The sequence below is a fragment of the Pantherophis guttatus genome, chromosome 2 (assembly GCF_059756535.1).
Source record: "Pantherophis guttatus breed Tessera chromosome 2, ASM5975653v1, whole genome shotgun sequence".
NCBI lineage: Eukaryota > Metazoa > Chordata > Lepidosauria > Squamata > Colubridae > Pantherophis > Pantherophis guttatus.
In genome coordinates, this window is record NC_142064.1 from 229293269 (window position 1) to 229309622 (window position 16354).

A 16354-nucleotide genomic window follows, 5' to 3' on the forward strand; every position below is an offset into this window, starting at 1 on the left:
CTTTTCTGTGCTACCAAAGCTGTCATGGACAATGTGCTCTATTTGCCTCTTGACCAGAAGAGGGTGTTATGACTCTGTAATTCATTTGTCAATCAGATGAATTGGAAGGCATCCTCAAATTTAATCTTTACCTTGCTTTTTATGTCTCCCTTTCATGGTTTATCAGTTTTCTACTTTACTTTGGATGCTTTTGGATCAGTTCTAGAGAAACCTATGTTGCAATTTGTATTAGAGAAGTTTTTTTGTTCTTGGATTTTCCTTACTCCCTTACTTACACTTCCTTGCCCCCTTTTTGATTGGAATATGAAAAGAATAACAGATTTCTTTAACATTAAAGAAAAGTTGTAGTTTAAATGTATAAATTAGAGAGTCCTATAAATAATATAGAGTTATAGTTAAAGGATATCTGTTCCCAAACCATCTTAATGCTCATATAGTCACAAGATATTTGAAAACTGAGATATGTGGATGGGTTGGAGGTAAAACACGAGTTCATGAAAAAGATAATAAAAATATGGGTGGAAAGATTTAGGCACTAAGGAATATGTGGGGACAATCTGAACAGATGAAAAATACAGACTGCACTTGAATCTGACTGGAGACCGAGCCCAAAAGAGAGCTGTTTTACTTTGGACAGAAATATGTTAAATGAGTGGGGTGAAAATGTTTTCCATTGCTCAAGATGGGATGGGATGGGATACTCTAAAAATAAACCATGAATAAATAGTAATCTATGATAATCCATGGAAGTCAAAGGTTTGTAAGAGAAAATGTAGATTCTAAAAAAAAAATCTGGAAAAAGTACTGTATTTATATTTCTGTTTTAATTTTGGAAGCATCTTAGACCAAAATGGGATAGTGGTTCTTGAAGAAGCTTCTGTTTGTTTATCTGAATATCTACCACGTGATGGAAACATAGAGGAATGTAAAAAATGGTAGTGTATGGTCATCTTTGTATGGCCAAATGATGGAGTGGGAAGGGAACTTTGAGGTAGTAACACCGTACATCAAAAAGAACTTTAAATAACCAGAAATCAAATTCCTTTTGGAGAATTACTGAAAGCTAAAATATACCAACTTCCAAAATAAATATTAGAGCCATTAATTAAAGTGGTCTTAACTATTCACATAGTAATAAAATGCCCTCCACATTAAGCGTTAAACTTTTAGATACCAAAAATGTGCATCTTAAAGAATTGGTTATGGGCTTATGCAGAGTATAAAATACACATGCTGTTGGACCAACTGAAAATGGTGACATGGTGTTAGCAATTTTTATTTACACGTAAATGGGAAATTGCCAGGGAAGGCCAACATAATTGTATCTTAATTCAGAGAGAAGTTGTAAAAGGACAGTTTAAGTAAGAAAACAAATGTATGTTTTCCAGAATAAGTGATTAAAGGTCACGTAGCTTTACAATGTTAAAAGTTCATCTAGCTTTAATATTGCAGATCAGGAAGATAAACTAGAATAAACCAAATGTCACAGCATGAGTATAATGCAACTTCTAAGAAATTGTTAGAACAAGGAAATAGAGAGCCATTTTTAGCTTGAGAGCTGAGATATTGGCTGTATGCCAGCAGTCCACATGCCCAGAACAGTGGCAATTAACTGGTATTTTGCACTAGTACATTCCTATTCTTTCCTGTGAAGCCTAACAACAGTCATAGTAACACAACAATTCCCTAATTTTCCTCTTTGGTTAACCCATCATTTGGAAGATGCACTTTTCCCATATAACATTGAGATTGACATTAGTATATATGGGTGGGATGGGGGACTGCAGATTAAAACTGAGCATGTTATATTTTCTTTCCTTTGGATGGAGTATTCAACTGAGTGGTCATCACAAAAAATGAACATGTTATCTGCATGAATACAAAAAAGGAAAGCAAAGCTACCCAAAAGCTATATAAGCAGACAATACTGAATGCAAATAAGAAATAAAAGAGCTATAACATTAATATTTAAGAATTTCTTTCTTACATTACATTCTTTTGTAAGTCTATCCTGTTTGTTTTAACATTTTTAATTTATTAATAAACAGAGAGCTAAACAAAAAAGGATAGACTTGAAAAAGAATACCAAATCCAGGAAGTGAACATAAAAAAACCCACAAGGGTAAATTGTATCCTGTCCAAATGAATTAACAATGTACATTGATAGAATCTGGCTGGTAGTAGTGATTGACTAGGAAAAGAATATTGAACTTACAGTAGATAGTTTGTGGAAAAGAACTCAGTGTTCAGCTGCTATAAAAATAATCACTTCTATGGTAGGAAACATTTAGAAAAGAACTGAAAATAAAATTGTCAACATTCATTGTTAACACAATTACCCTAATTATGTTCACAGTGAATATTGACAAGATTATGTAGGACAGAGGATACTACGTGCATTTTGCTCACTGTAAAAATAATTATGCATCTAAAAGGAAGCTCATGATCGATGGACTGGAGGAGATTTCTTTGAAGAAAAAGTTACCATGGTTTGGATGTTTCAGTTTTAGAAAACAGCAACACTACAAGTAATAGTGGTATTTAAAATGCATGGTGTAAAAAAAGTACAAACAAAACTGTGTTTCTTCATCTCTCAGTAAAGTAGAATCCTACATTATATAGTTGAGCCAAATTTATAATCATATAGCAAGTTATTACCAAACAGTTCTTGTATGCTATTTTAAATCTGTTGAATCCCCTGGGTTCTCTATTGCTCAGCCCTATTTAATTGGAGTGTGATTTAGGGCTTGGCATTCTCCCAAGGGTCCAATTTTGACTTTTTTTGCTGTTGAAATCAGTAGCCATCTGGACTCACTCTAACTCGTCACCCACAGGTATTATTACTCTTAGAATCAAAACCCATAATAGGTTATTAACAACCACAGGTGCATAACACTTATGTGGCAGGCTGTGCACTAACTATTAATAGAGTTCAATAGTTTACTGGTTCAAAATGCTGGTGGTATCTTCTAAAATCCTACAGGGTGTCAAACTCAAGGCCCACGGGCCAGATCCGGCCCCTGGGGCATGCCTGGAAATATCAAAGGACCAGCCTGCAATGCCTCTAGCGGCTAAAACGGGCAGCATGCGGTGGCCCCCATGCCTCGTTTTCACCCTCCATGGCCTCCTGCAGCACTCTGCTGGCTGAAAACGGGCTGAACACACCCAAGAACGGGCCTGGAAAACAGGCCGAAAAACTCACGGAAAACAGGCCAAAAAGGGCCGCACGGCCCGTTTTCGGGTGGCAGAGTGCTGCAGTAGGCATCTGTCCGCCCCCTCGCCCCATGGAGGAAAACTACAATGCTGATCTGGCCCTCGAAGAAATCCAGTTTGACACCCCTGCCCTACAGGACTTGGGCCTAAAGTGTTAACAGAGTTCCTTCTTCCAACCAAAATTTAACCACCCCATATTAATTAATACTAAGAGGTGTTTTTATTATTATTATTATTACTGAATATCCTTCGTACTTTGGAATGATCTCCACTTGCTTCTTCTTTAATAGCATTTTTCCAAAAGCTAGTCATCACTGAATAATATTATATTTTTGTTCAAACAGCAATTATGGCTTCTGCAAGGTCATTAGAAGTTTGCTTATAACTCAGATTTCTAATATTTACCAAGATTTTTGTAAACCGCCTAGAGTTTCTGGAAGGTTCAATATAATATAAATTATAGATGGTTAGATAAAGAGACACAGGCATGCATATACTGAGTTGGCATTAATATATTAACAATCTTTCATAATTCATGTGGTTATAAATGGTTAACATTTTAAAGGCATTATATTACTGCATTTATCCATTAGTAGTTTTCTTCTCATCCTTTTGAACTATTTATGTTTCATATATTTGTTTAATTATGCTTATATTTAGAAAGTATATGGGAAGCTTGCTTTAAATGTGACAAAATTGTGTTTAACTCAGAATGCTTCTTGTTCTTGAAAATCAATGTTAATTTAGAAAATAATGTTTTAAATCCCACAACATAAATATTTTAGTTCGTACTTTGTTCTAAGTTGTCTGAGTGACAAATGATTTATTGGAACTTTTATTTTATCGTCTAAAGCTTTGTCTAATATTGCTAAGGTCAAGTAGTCCTGTTCTCATCCAATTTGATATTGGATTATAATATTTCACCATTTTTGATTTCTTTAATGGATATGTATAAATCTTACGTGTCAGGGAGGTCAGATAATCTACATGTTTTTGACTTGGAGAAGAACCAAATCAATAGCTGTCCAATAAGGTATCCTTGGCTAAATTCTGGCATAAATAGTACAGTTTAGACACATCTTGGGACTGTTCACATGTTTGCATTCTGAGGAGCGTGCCATGATATAATCATGTATAAAAAAAACAGAGCTATGGAGATTCTCAGTCATCCATGTCATAGTTGTCCCAAGAGGCTTTTTCAAGAGGCAACTGGACTTTCTTGTTTCTCTTTGAATTCAAAGTAAAGCAAGAAAGTCCAGTTGCCTCTTGAAAAAGCACCTTTGGGACTATTAAAAAATGGATGCATATGTGAAACAGATGGGAAGATATTGGAATCTCACCATTTCATTTTCCCACTGATCCATCTAGCAAGTTGAAAGAGATTTGTTTTCCATTTGCTTGGTGGACTTTGCATAATTATGAACTGTATGTATGTATGTAAATATGTATGTATGTATGTATGTATGTATGTATGTATGTGTGTGTGTGTGTATTTATTTATTTATTTATTTATTTATTTATGAGATTTCTAAGGATGCCTACTTCAAAATGATGACTATGCTGAGGCGAAAAACCAGTCACCAAACATACCCAGTGTTTGTCTGGGCCATAACCCATCCTAATCCAGAACCTAGGAAAAAAACCAAATCTTTAGTATCTTCTTAGAAGTTACAGTGATTGGGTTATATGGGGATATACTATTCCAAATGGCAGATACAACAACAGAGAAGACAAATGTCCCTGTCTTGTGCCCTGAAGATCTTTATAGATGATCATCAGCACCTTGATTTGCACCTGGAAGCTAATCCTGAAACTGATCAGAGCAGCAATGTTACAAAGGCAGACTGAGTTGCATCCATAACTAATTACACTACTACATTGTGGATCAGCTGTAACTTCCACATAAATCTTTAAGGGCAGCCCCATGTAATGCATATTGCAGTAATACAGACGTGAGGTGACTGAAAAAGGCCTTCTCATCCAGGAATTGACATAGTTGGCACACAAATCTATGCAAGGCCTCCCAGATGCTTGCTGCATGTCACCACGATGTAAAAAAAAAAATGTGACTCTAGAAAGAGTGCAGAGAAGAACAACAAAGATTATTAGGGGACTGGAGGCTAAAACATATGAAGAATGGTTGCTGGAACTGTGTATGTTTAGTTTAATGAAGAGGAGACATGATAGCAGTGTTCCAATATCTCAGGGGTTTCCACAAAGAAAAGGGAGTCAAGCTATTCTCCAAAGCACCCGAGGACAGGTCAAGAAGCAATGGATGGAAACTAATCAAGGATAGAAGCAACCTAGAACTAGGAAGACATTTTCTGACAGATCAATTAATCAGTGAAATAACTTGCTTCCAGAAGTTGTGAATGGTCCAACACTGGAAGTTTTTAAGAAGAGATTGGACAACAATTTATCTGAAATGGTATATAGGGTTTTCTGCCTGAGCGAGGGGATGGACTGGAAGACCTCCAAGATCCCTTCCAGCTCTGTTGTCCTGTTTTGTTCTGTTTTTCATGTTCTTTAAGCAGGAGCTGGAAGTCCTCCAAACCATGTGCCAAATTTGCCCGGGAGAGTGCTTCTTATTCATTCCTATTGTCAGGTATGCTTCCTTCAGTATCCAGGAAAGAAAACCCCAAACTCAAGCATTTTGAAGAATTTGGTACTTTTACTGAATATGAAAAGATTAACACCCCAGTGAAAAGCTGGAAGTGACCAAAACGCGCGAAATGCATCTACTAAGCTTCTTCCCCCCCTCGTGTTTATATTTTCTCAGCCAATCTAAAGGTCTTCCAAAGGTCAGGTGGCAACACGTCTGGCAGCGTCATCCATCAGGAATGTCGAGACAGTTGGTTAACCATCCCCTTCTGAAATCCAGTTTCGATTCCCACGAAGTCCCCTCCTACAAAGACAAACCCCCTCCTGCTCTCTTCCCCCCCTTTGATCCATACCTAATCCCTCCCCGTTTCTTATGGCAGCTAAAGCAGGAAAGCTGAGGCTGACATTCGGCCCCTCTTGCAGAAGAGACGTTAGTCCTAAATAAAAGGAAGAAAGAGAAAGAGAAACAGAATATATACAATGATCAAGGTTTATCAGGGTATTTGGCATAGAACTGTTGTACTTTTTTGGGAGCTCGGACATCCCGTTTATTTACCCATTCAGCCTGAGATAGTGGAAAATGTTTCCAGGCAATTAGATATTGGACTTTACCATGGTGTTTTCTAGAGTCCAAGATTTCCTTAACCTCAAAATGTTGCTCCCCTTCTATGAGGATGGGAATTGGAGGGTTGCTATGATCAACCCTTAGGGGAGATGAGTGTTCAGGTTTCAATAAACTAACATGAAATACAGGATGTATCCGTCTCAAGGTTTTTGGTAATTCTAATTCAACTGTCACTGGATTTATCAGTCTAATCACACGGAATGGTCCTACATACTTAGGCCCCAGCTTTTTAGACCTCTGGGTGGTTTGTAAGTATTTGGTAGACAAATAGACTTTATCCCCCACTTTGTAAATGTGAGCTGGGGACCTTTTCTTATCGGCTTGTGCCTTATGAGCTCGGTGTGCCTCATCTAATGCCTTCCGAGTCACTGTCCAGGTGCTCCTTAATTGTTCCATCCAATCTATCAAGGAGGGATTTTGGGGATCATCTTGAGGTAACTCGGGAATGGGTACAAAATCCTGGCCCGATGCAACCTTAAAAGGGGTGAATCCGGTGCTACTATGCACAGAATTGTTATACGCCACTTCTGCAAATGGCAACAAGTCTACCCAATTGTCCTGTTGGTAATTCACGTAACACCTAAGGTATTGTTCAAGCATCCCATTGGTTCTTTCACAAGCACCATTTGTCTGAGGGTGGTGACTGGAACTCAACCCTTGTGCGGAGCCTATCAATCTTAAAAATTCTCTCCAGAAACTGGAAGTAAATTGCACACCCCTATCAGAAATTATTCTTTTCGGAGACCCATGTAGTTGGTAAATTTGTCGAATAAATAATTTTGCGAGGGTTTTTGCTGAAGGGATCTTTGAGCAAGGTATGAAATGTACTTGTTTGGAAAACAAATCAGTTACTACCCAAATGACAGTGCAGCCCTCACTGTCGGGTAAGTCCACAACAAAATCCATAGATATTTCCTTCCATGGGGCGTTCAGTCTAGCCACAGCTTGCAGTAATCCAGGGGATTTCCCTGGAGGTCTTTTAGCCAAGGCACATACTGGACAGCTAGCCACATATGCCTGTATGTCCTTTTTTAGTGCAGGCCACCAAAACTGTCTCTTAACAAGATGTAAAGTTTTGACAAACGCAAAGTGTCCTGCGGCTTTGGCATCATGCGCATATTTCAATACGGTTGGTCTTAATGTGGTCGGAACATACAATTTTGATCTAACCCAAGCTAGTCCGTCGCGAAGTGTGCATTCATTCGAGTGGATTTTAAACCACTCGTCAGTTTTTAGCGCTTCTCGTAACTTTTCGAGTAAATCCCCTGAGAGTTCTGGATCGGTTTTACTCTGCGCTCTGGTAGTGACAGGTGTTGCCAATTGCGTTAAGGGGATCATTGGTTGAACCAGTTCCTTCTTTATGCTGTTGTACTGTGGTAATCTGGAAAGTGCGTCCGCCATGAAATTTTTCCCCCCAGGAAGGTAACGTAAAGTGAAATTGAAACGCTTGAAATGTTGGGCCCAGCGTGCCTGTTTGGGTGACAATTTGCGTGGTGTTTTTAATGCTTCTAGATTCTTATGGTCAGTCCACACCTCGAAAGGGTGTTTTGCCCCTTCTAAAAATTGTCTCCATGTTAACAGCGCCCATCTAACTGCAAACGCTTCCTTCTCCCATATGGCCCATCTCCTTTCTGTCTCAGATAGCTTACGGGATGTGTAAGCACAGGGTTGTAATATTCCATTCTCATTCTTTTGCAAGAGTATTGCTCCTACGGCAACGTCGCTAGCATCCGCTTGTACTACAAAAGGTTGTTCTATGTCGGGGTGTTTGAGCACAGGTTCAGCTGCAAACAACCGTTTTAGTTTTTCGAAAACGGCCTGACAGTCCATAGTCCAATCTAGTGGTTTCGAGGGTTTGGGTTTTATTTCCCCTTTGGTTTTGAGCAAGTTTGTAATTGGCAGTGCGATTTTTGCGAAAGAGGGGATATAAATTGTCTAAAAGTTAGCAAACCCTAAGAAACTCTGTAACTGTTTACGGGTGGTGCGGCCCATTCCATTACTGCTCGGACCTTTTCCGGGTCCATCTCTATTCCCTCATGCGATATACGATATCCAAGATAGTCGATTTTGTCTTGATGGAATTCACATTTAGAAAGTTTGGCATAGAGTTCAGCTGCTCTGAGTTTATTCAAGACCGCTCGAACCAATCTTATATGGTCGGCCATGTTGTCAGAATAAATTAGAATATCGTCCAAATAGACCAACACCCCCTTATATAGATGCTCATGCAACACTTTGTTGATCAACTGCATGAATACGGCCGGGGCCCCCTGTAGGCCAAAAGGGAGTACTCTAAATTGGAAACACCCCAGTGGGCAATTAAATGCTGTCTTCCATTCATCTCCCTCTTTTATTCTCACTCGGTAGTATGCCTCTCTTAAATCAAGTTTGGTAAAAAAATTTCCCTTTCCTAAATGGGCCAACATGTCCTTCATAAGTGGGAGGGGATAGACATTTTCCATGCAAATGGCGTTCATGTTTCTATAATCAACAACTAATCTGAAGGATCCATCTTTCTTTTCGCGGAACATTACTGGCGCTGCTACCTTGGGTTTGGCTCGTTCGATAAATCCCCGTTCTAAGTTTTTGTCAATAAAATTCCGCAATTCCTCCAATTCTCGAGGTGTCATGGGGTATATTTTTGGTTTGGGAAGCTTCACCCCTGGGAGTATTTCAATGGTGCAGTCAGTGGCCCTGTGGGGAGGCAGAGTATCAGACGCTTTTTCGCTAAACACTTCCTTGAGGTCCCAATATTCCTTCGGAATTTTCTCTTCTCCCTCAATATAGTTAATGGCTACTGCGGCCCCTTCTGGTCTTATGTCGTCCCTTAGGGAGGGGCCTTCCTTTTCCGGAGGTGGTTCTGCCGTACGGATGCGCAGGACCCCCGTTTTCCAATTTACTCGTGGGTTCCATTTACGAAGCCAGGGCAGTCCTAGAATTAGGGGGCTTTCCATGCCAGGTGCTACGATAAAGCTGAGCTTTTCTATATGATTCCCCAACTGTAGTTCAAGGGGTTCGGTCATAAAACTAGCTGGGCCCCCTCCTGCAATCGACCCATCTAATTGACAAAATGCAATGGGTCTTTTTAAAGTTTTCAGTCTCAGTCCCATTTCCTCCACTACTTTGGGGCTAATTATGCACTTAGTGCACCCCGAGTCCAACAGGGCTAACAATTGCGCGTGAGTTCCTGTGGAGGGCACCCTTACTTCTACGGGGATGAGTAAGGGTTCTTCCGTGTGACTCACCCGTTCATCGGTGTCCGAGTCGGAGTCCGTCTCGCTGTCGTCATCGTTGGTCGGAGTTCCCAACTCACGCTGGTTCCGGGGAGTGAACTCAACGACTTCTCCTTTCAGGGCGGTGCCGCGGGTTTTGGCGGGTATTTTATCGCTTTTCTTTTGGCTGGCCCCGGTGGCTTTTGGCGGTGGTTTGGAGAAACATTCGGCCGCCCGGTGACCCTCCTTCCCACATTTGAAACAGGTGAAGGGCTTTGACTTGGGTTTGAATTCGGTCTTCCCGCCAGTCATCTTGGCTGCCCCCTTACGGTAGAAAGAGGATGACTGGTCCCCCATCCGCCTTCCTCGGAGTTCGCTCCGTTTCAGCTCGATCTCCACATCCTCAGCTACTATGTACCATCTATCCAAATCATCGGGGACCCCCATGCTCCTGCAATCTCGATATATCTCATCATTCAGTCCATCCTTGAAACTCTCCAAAAGCGCCATTTCTGACCAGCCTGTCATATAAGGTGCCAGTTCACGAAACTCTTGGATATACTCTGCCACCGGCCTCCGACCCTGCTGAATGCTCTTCATTCTGAGTCTCGCCTTTCGTTCAGCTAAATGGTCTTCAAAACGTCTTCTAAGGGCCCTCATGAACTGGTTGTAATTTCTCAGCAGGAGGGAGTTGTTATTGTGGAGAACTACCATCCACTCAGCCGCCACTCCCTCTAGGGCATTCGCAACGCTTCTGACTTTAGCCGCATCCGTTTCGTAGTCCTCCCCCCAATCCTGCATGTGGTTCCACACTTGGGTCAGGAAAAATCCCAAGGTTTTAGGATTTCCTTCAAACTTCCCAGGAAGGGGGGGGATTTTTGGCTTTTTACGTCTGCGGGGGGGGGCCTGCAGGGCTGGGGTTCTCTGGCCGGCTGCATCTCTTCCTCGAGCTGCCGAAGCCTGGGATGTGCCCTCCTCAAACTCTTCCTCTCCCCCACAGGCTGTCTCTTCGGCCTCCCCCCCGGGGTCTCCTTCCCCCTTCTCCACAGGAGTTTCAAAAGACTCACGTTTTTTTCTGCTTTCTTCCACATCACGGATAAGCTGCAAGGCTTGATCTATCATGAGACGTTCCTTCTGCTGTTGCATCCACACTGCCTCCCTTTTTCGGGGTCTGGAAGTCGTCACTCCCCGGGGGTTCTCCCCCCAGTCCGGCAGTCTCCCCACACCTTTTGACCATCTGGCCTCCTCCGGTTCCAAACGGAGTTTTCCCAGCCATTCTGCAGTTTCTCTTTCCGACTGGAGGGCGGTTGAACTCGCTGCCCCCATCTTCCCTTCTTCATCACTCCCTCGATCTGACATACTTTGGATTTTCAGTCCCCTCGGGTTTTGTCCGGGATGACTGAGATGACTTCCAGCTTAATGTCAGGTATGCTTCCTTCAGTATCCAGGAAAGAAAACCCCAAACTCAAGCATTTTGAAGAATTTGGTACTTTTACTGAATATGAAAAGATTAACACCCCAGTGAAAAGCTGGAAGTGACCAAAACGCGCGAAATGCATCTACTAAGCTTCTTCCCCCCCTCGTGTTTATATTTTCTCAGCCAATCTAAAGGTCTTCCAAAGGTCAGGTGGCAACATGTCTGGCAGCGTCATCCATCAGGAATGTCGAGACAGTTGGTTAGCCATCCCCTTCTGAAATCCAGTTTCGATTCCCACGAAGTCCCCTCCTACAAAGACAAACCCCCTCCTGCTCTCTTCCCCCCCTTTGATCCATACCTAATCCCTCCCCGTTTCTTATGGCAGCTAAAGCAGGAAAGCTGAGGCTGACACCTATAGTTGGAAGACACATACTCATAGCCACTCAGTCTCACTAGGGTTGAGCCTCAATTTGTTCTCCATGGAGACTCCAACAACCTCCAGATTCTGCAAGAGGACCTTAATATTACTATCTGGATCTGAGCCTTGCCATAAGAGTATCATCTGTTGTACTGATCACATCTGACCTGTGCTACCAAATAACCTCACCTAGCGGTTACAAGTAGACATTGAATAACACTAGCCGTTACTTTTCTAGGGAAGTAATTCAGTGAAAGGAGCACCGTTTTTACTATCCTGGCTATAACAGAACTGTGGATTAGGTGGATTTGAGCCATTGGTAGTCAAAAGTTTTGTTTTTATAAATTAAATTTGTAATTGGTTTTTCTGAAGGTTGTGGTATATTTTCATGGGTGAAAATTATATATTGGCTCAATAGAACATTTTCATTGCTTACATATTTATGGATCCATGGCAGGGGTGAAATCCAGCAGGTTCTGACAGGTTCTGGAGAACCGGTAGCGGAAAGTTTGAGTAGTTAGGAGAAACCGCAAATGCCACCTCTGTCTGGCCCCAGAGTGGGGTGGGAATGGAGATTTTGCAGTATCCTGCCCCTGGAGTGGGGTGGGAATGGAGATTTTGCAATATCCTTCCCCTGCTATACCTACCAAGCCACACCCACCAAGCCATACCATGCCCACCAAGCCACACCCACAGAACCGGTAGTAAAAAAAATTGGATTTCACCACTGATCCATGGCCTTATGAGCTGAAGATACCTTTTCTGCCTCCTGTCTAGGAGGAAAAGATAAAAGATGGCAGTGATTGCTATGTGTCTTAGAAGATTTTGACATCTGCTCTGGTAAATGCCATAAAAGATCTGTATTATTTTTATTTTTTGTTTAATTTGACCAATTGAACATGTCAAATAACATTGCATTCACAAAAATTACTTTTATGACTTAACTTTTTTTTACTTTTGGGGTTTATTATGAGGTCTTATTAATTGCACCTAGTATGTGTCCACTAGATGTCACCAGTTGGCTTATTGTAACTAGGCAATAAGAAGTATTACTGTATGACTCTTAATAACTTTTAAAGTTCAGTAATAGTTTTTTGAACTTTTGCAAAAAGTACTTTTATTATGTCACTAATACTTGGGTTGAGCATTTTGCAATGAATTCACTCCATTATGTCTGAATGAGCATTGATAATAGCTTCATAAAAGTTTTAGATCTGTTTGGGGAGTGGAAATTTTATAGAGTGTCAATTATTTTTTAATGTTGCATTCATTTTATAGCAAAATGTTCTGAATTTGTTATCATTTGCATCTGTAATCAACTTTCAGTAATATTAATTGCAGCAGTCTTCAAATTAATATGTAACATACCATCCTAGGAGGAATTTTGTGGCCCAAATCTTTCATAAGAGGTTTATTTATTAAGTGTTAAACACATAGGCCACAGGCTATGTGCATCCTAAAATATATGCAGATTCTCCTCTAAGGATTTTGTCTTTCTCTGCCCTTGTGTGTTCTGTAGCTTCTTTACATCTGTTCATAAATTACACAAAATTGTAGGTACAAACTTTTCCTATCAGCCTTAAACAAAACTGACTGTTTTTATATTATGGTAATTATTTCTTGAGCTTAGAGTCCTACCATAATTAGAGGATTATGGCTAATTATATTGTACTGGGATATGGGTAGGAGAAATGCATAGCAAAAACAAAGTTGTAGATATTCAACCAATAACTGATGTGCTGTGTTAAATGTTTTGAAAATATACTAAATTAACTGATCAGTATTTATTTTTTGAAATATATTTTGGGGAAATGCATTAAAAAGAAGGACAGAAGTTGAGTTAATTCTGGAATTAAAAGTACACTTTACTAGTGTCAAAATATTGTACTAAAATTGTTGATTGTGAAAAAACTGCTATGGGACCCAGCTATTTAATTCTTCTTTTCTCCTCTCACTCACCCCACACTTTTCTAATTTCAACGACTCCATCAAGTGATCTGAATTTAGAGTAGTCAAACTCTGTCTTCTAAAAATGTGGCAGAATTCCTGGATAACTGATGAGTTTTCCTTCTCTTTATATAAATAAATAGTAGGCAGTTTAGGGGGTTTGTATCTCAGCTCCCAATGCTAGTTACAAATAAGGGGATAAATATTCAGTTGATTGTGGATGCTTACATTAATTATCCTTTCACTTAATCTTCAGCAGGACTTCAGCCAGAAGGCAGCATGCTTGGGTTTTAGCTATTGTTCCCTTTCAAATGTTGAAAAGAATCCTGAGAACGAAAAGGCATAATAGTTTTGTAAATTGATCTAGCTCTGTATTTTGTTCCTAGACAGCGACTGTTCCAGGCAGTTTTGGATTCTCCATCAATTTCTTCTCCAACTCTGTTACCTAAGAAAGCTCCTCTCCAAGGTCACATTTTGAACTCTCCAGATGGATTGTTTTTAAAACGGAAAAAGCAATGTGCAGATACCTTTCCAGTCAATGAAAATAGACATTTAATATCAGCTGACAAAGACAAAATTATTAAAATAAAGCAAGAAGAAAACCCCTGTAGCTCAGAAGAAAGTTATGAGGCAGGTGGTAAAGAAGTAGCAAATACAGCTCCCACTGGAAGCATCAGAAACTCTGAAATGCCTTCCACATCTGCAACAAAATTTGTCACAAAAGGTAAGGCAACTTGCTGTATACATCAAAATTGCATGTTCATTTTTCTATACTCTTGCTAGTTAATGTCACATAGTTGATTCCGATTATTTTCATCTTTATATTAACATATCAGTTTATTTTATTCATACTGTTGTTTCTACACTAATGTTAACTGTGGGTATTTTTGTGTTAGCTTAGATGTTCACTGCTGCATATAATAAGCTGCTCTTCAGGGGGTGGATGAAATGAATGAAACACTTGAGCCGTGTTTCTCAACTTTGGGAACTTTAAGATGTGTAAAAACTCCCAGAATTCCCAAGCCACTCTAGAATGCCGGATGGGGAATTCTGGGAATCAAAGTCTACACATCTTAAAGTTCACAAGGTTAAGAAACTAGAAGACTATTAGTACTTACATTTCTCTAGATTTCTTACCTCATATATAAAGTAAATAGCCACTAATATGCCAATTATAAATGAAACCTGTTTGCTTATTTATTTTACTTCTGACCAGTTAGATGAAAGGACTTCAGAATACATACTATAGGATAAGTAATAAAACAAACAGAAAAAGAAATTAAAACATTACACATTGATTAATTGATGATGTGCCATCAAATTGTCAATTGCTAATGATCAAATAGATAGATTTTCTCCATGTAATCTGTTCCTAATCTAATCCTCCAAAGGTAAAACAGTAATAATACACCAGTAATAACATTAGGTAAAATGCATAACGCTATCTTCCCCCTAATGGCCAAAAAAACATATGAGCAATATAATTTGTCATATGAGCATATTGTCTATCCATCCTATTATTGTGAGTTTTGGGAATTATAAAACATATACAAAAGATAAAATGGTGTTACCATATTAAAAAAAAAGTCGAAGATGAAATGTTTCAATATTTTCAGTATTCCTTCTATGTGCTGTTTCCTGAATATAGCTTATAGAAAAACCTTTTGAAGAAGCCAAGCATATATTAGGTGATGATTTGATCCCCCCTCCCCCCCCAATGAAAATGAACATATCAAACATAATTGATTGGCGGGAAATTGTTCACTTGCCAGATGATAAAGAATTTAAAAGTATATTAAAAAAATAAACTTTAAAATGTTGCTTTTTTCTGCCAGTGGTTCATTTGTGGAGCCTTGCATCATCTGTGTGTGCATAGGATGACCTTTTGGGATGTTTCACATATAACTTTAGCTTCTCTGGGTTTCTTCTCTTTTTTTTTTAGAAGCATGGTAAGAAGGAAGAAGCCTTTTACCTTGATCAGTTTTTACCTCCTCTCATGATCTTTTCCCATTTTTAAATGCTAATGGAGGAACCCCCAAGAGCTTTTGCTTGTATGGGTTATATTTATTAATATTTACCAACATTAAAAATTAAAATTGATTCATTCCCTGCCATTAGCTCTTCTGATGATTGTTTAATGGGATTTTAATATTGTATTATTTTTTAACATAGCGCTGGCAAATAATTTTGTATTTTGGAAGGATCCCCAAGGGTTTTAGGACCACGGTTCAAGAAACAGTGCTTTAGATGAATTGGAAGTTTTATCTATTATACAGATTTTAGTGCTATGGTTTAGCTACATATATGAAAAAGAAAGTTTTCATTATCTTGATTTGACATCATGGGTGTCTCAGAGAGGGGGCAAATAATGGCCTACTTGAGTCAGATGTTGTGATATGATTGATACAAATTACATAATTTTTCGATGGCTGAATGCATATGTTGTTATTTGATATCAGGATGACTTGTTATACATGCTGCTGTTTGACATGGGTACATTTCAATTTGTAGTTGTTCATACTGCAAGATGTAATTATTGTAAGGCAGAAAGAAGAGCTTTCTTCTGACTGCATGAACACAGAGAGGTTGCATAAATTACCACCTGAATGTACAGACAAAGCTATTAATTTAGCTGGATTTTTAAGAGTTGTATAAATCCATCCATCTGCACCTAGTAGCCGTGATGACTAAATCACTTTATAATTCTGATTTCAATATTCTAGGAATTAGGAATGATCATCATCTTTAGGACCCAATTGTGAGCTTTTATTTATTTTCTTTTGAATGTTAACAAAAGAAATAATACTATCATTGGAAAAAAGCAATACAGTACTGTAGTTTTATATTAAAAATCTCAGTGAAAATTGATAAACATCTAGTTGAATGAAATTGTTATTCAGCTGGCTTCCTTTTTCCAAAGC

The 16354-nt window shown here is 39.3% G+C and overlaps 1 protein-coding gene across 9 annotated transcripts in view; it reads left to right on the forward strand.

Moving 5' to 3' along the window:
• Window positions 1-16354, forward strand: part of RAD18 (RAD18 E3 ubiquitin protein ligase) — a 139397-nt gene that overhangs the window by 33167 nt on the left and 89876 nt on the right. For all 9 annotated transcript variants that reach the window (XR_015732676.1, XR_015732675.1, XM_087887899.1 and 6 more), the window contains one exon: window positions 13820-14157. Coding sequence is in view for 7 of the 9 variants with exons in the window: in XM_087887899.1 (XP_087744025.1) it covers window positions 13820-14157 (338 nt within the window). In the remaining 2 variants the exon portion in view is untranslated. The remainder of the gene's footprint in view (window positions 1-13819; window positions 14158-16354) is intronic.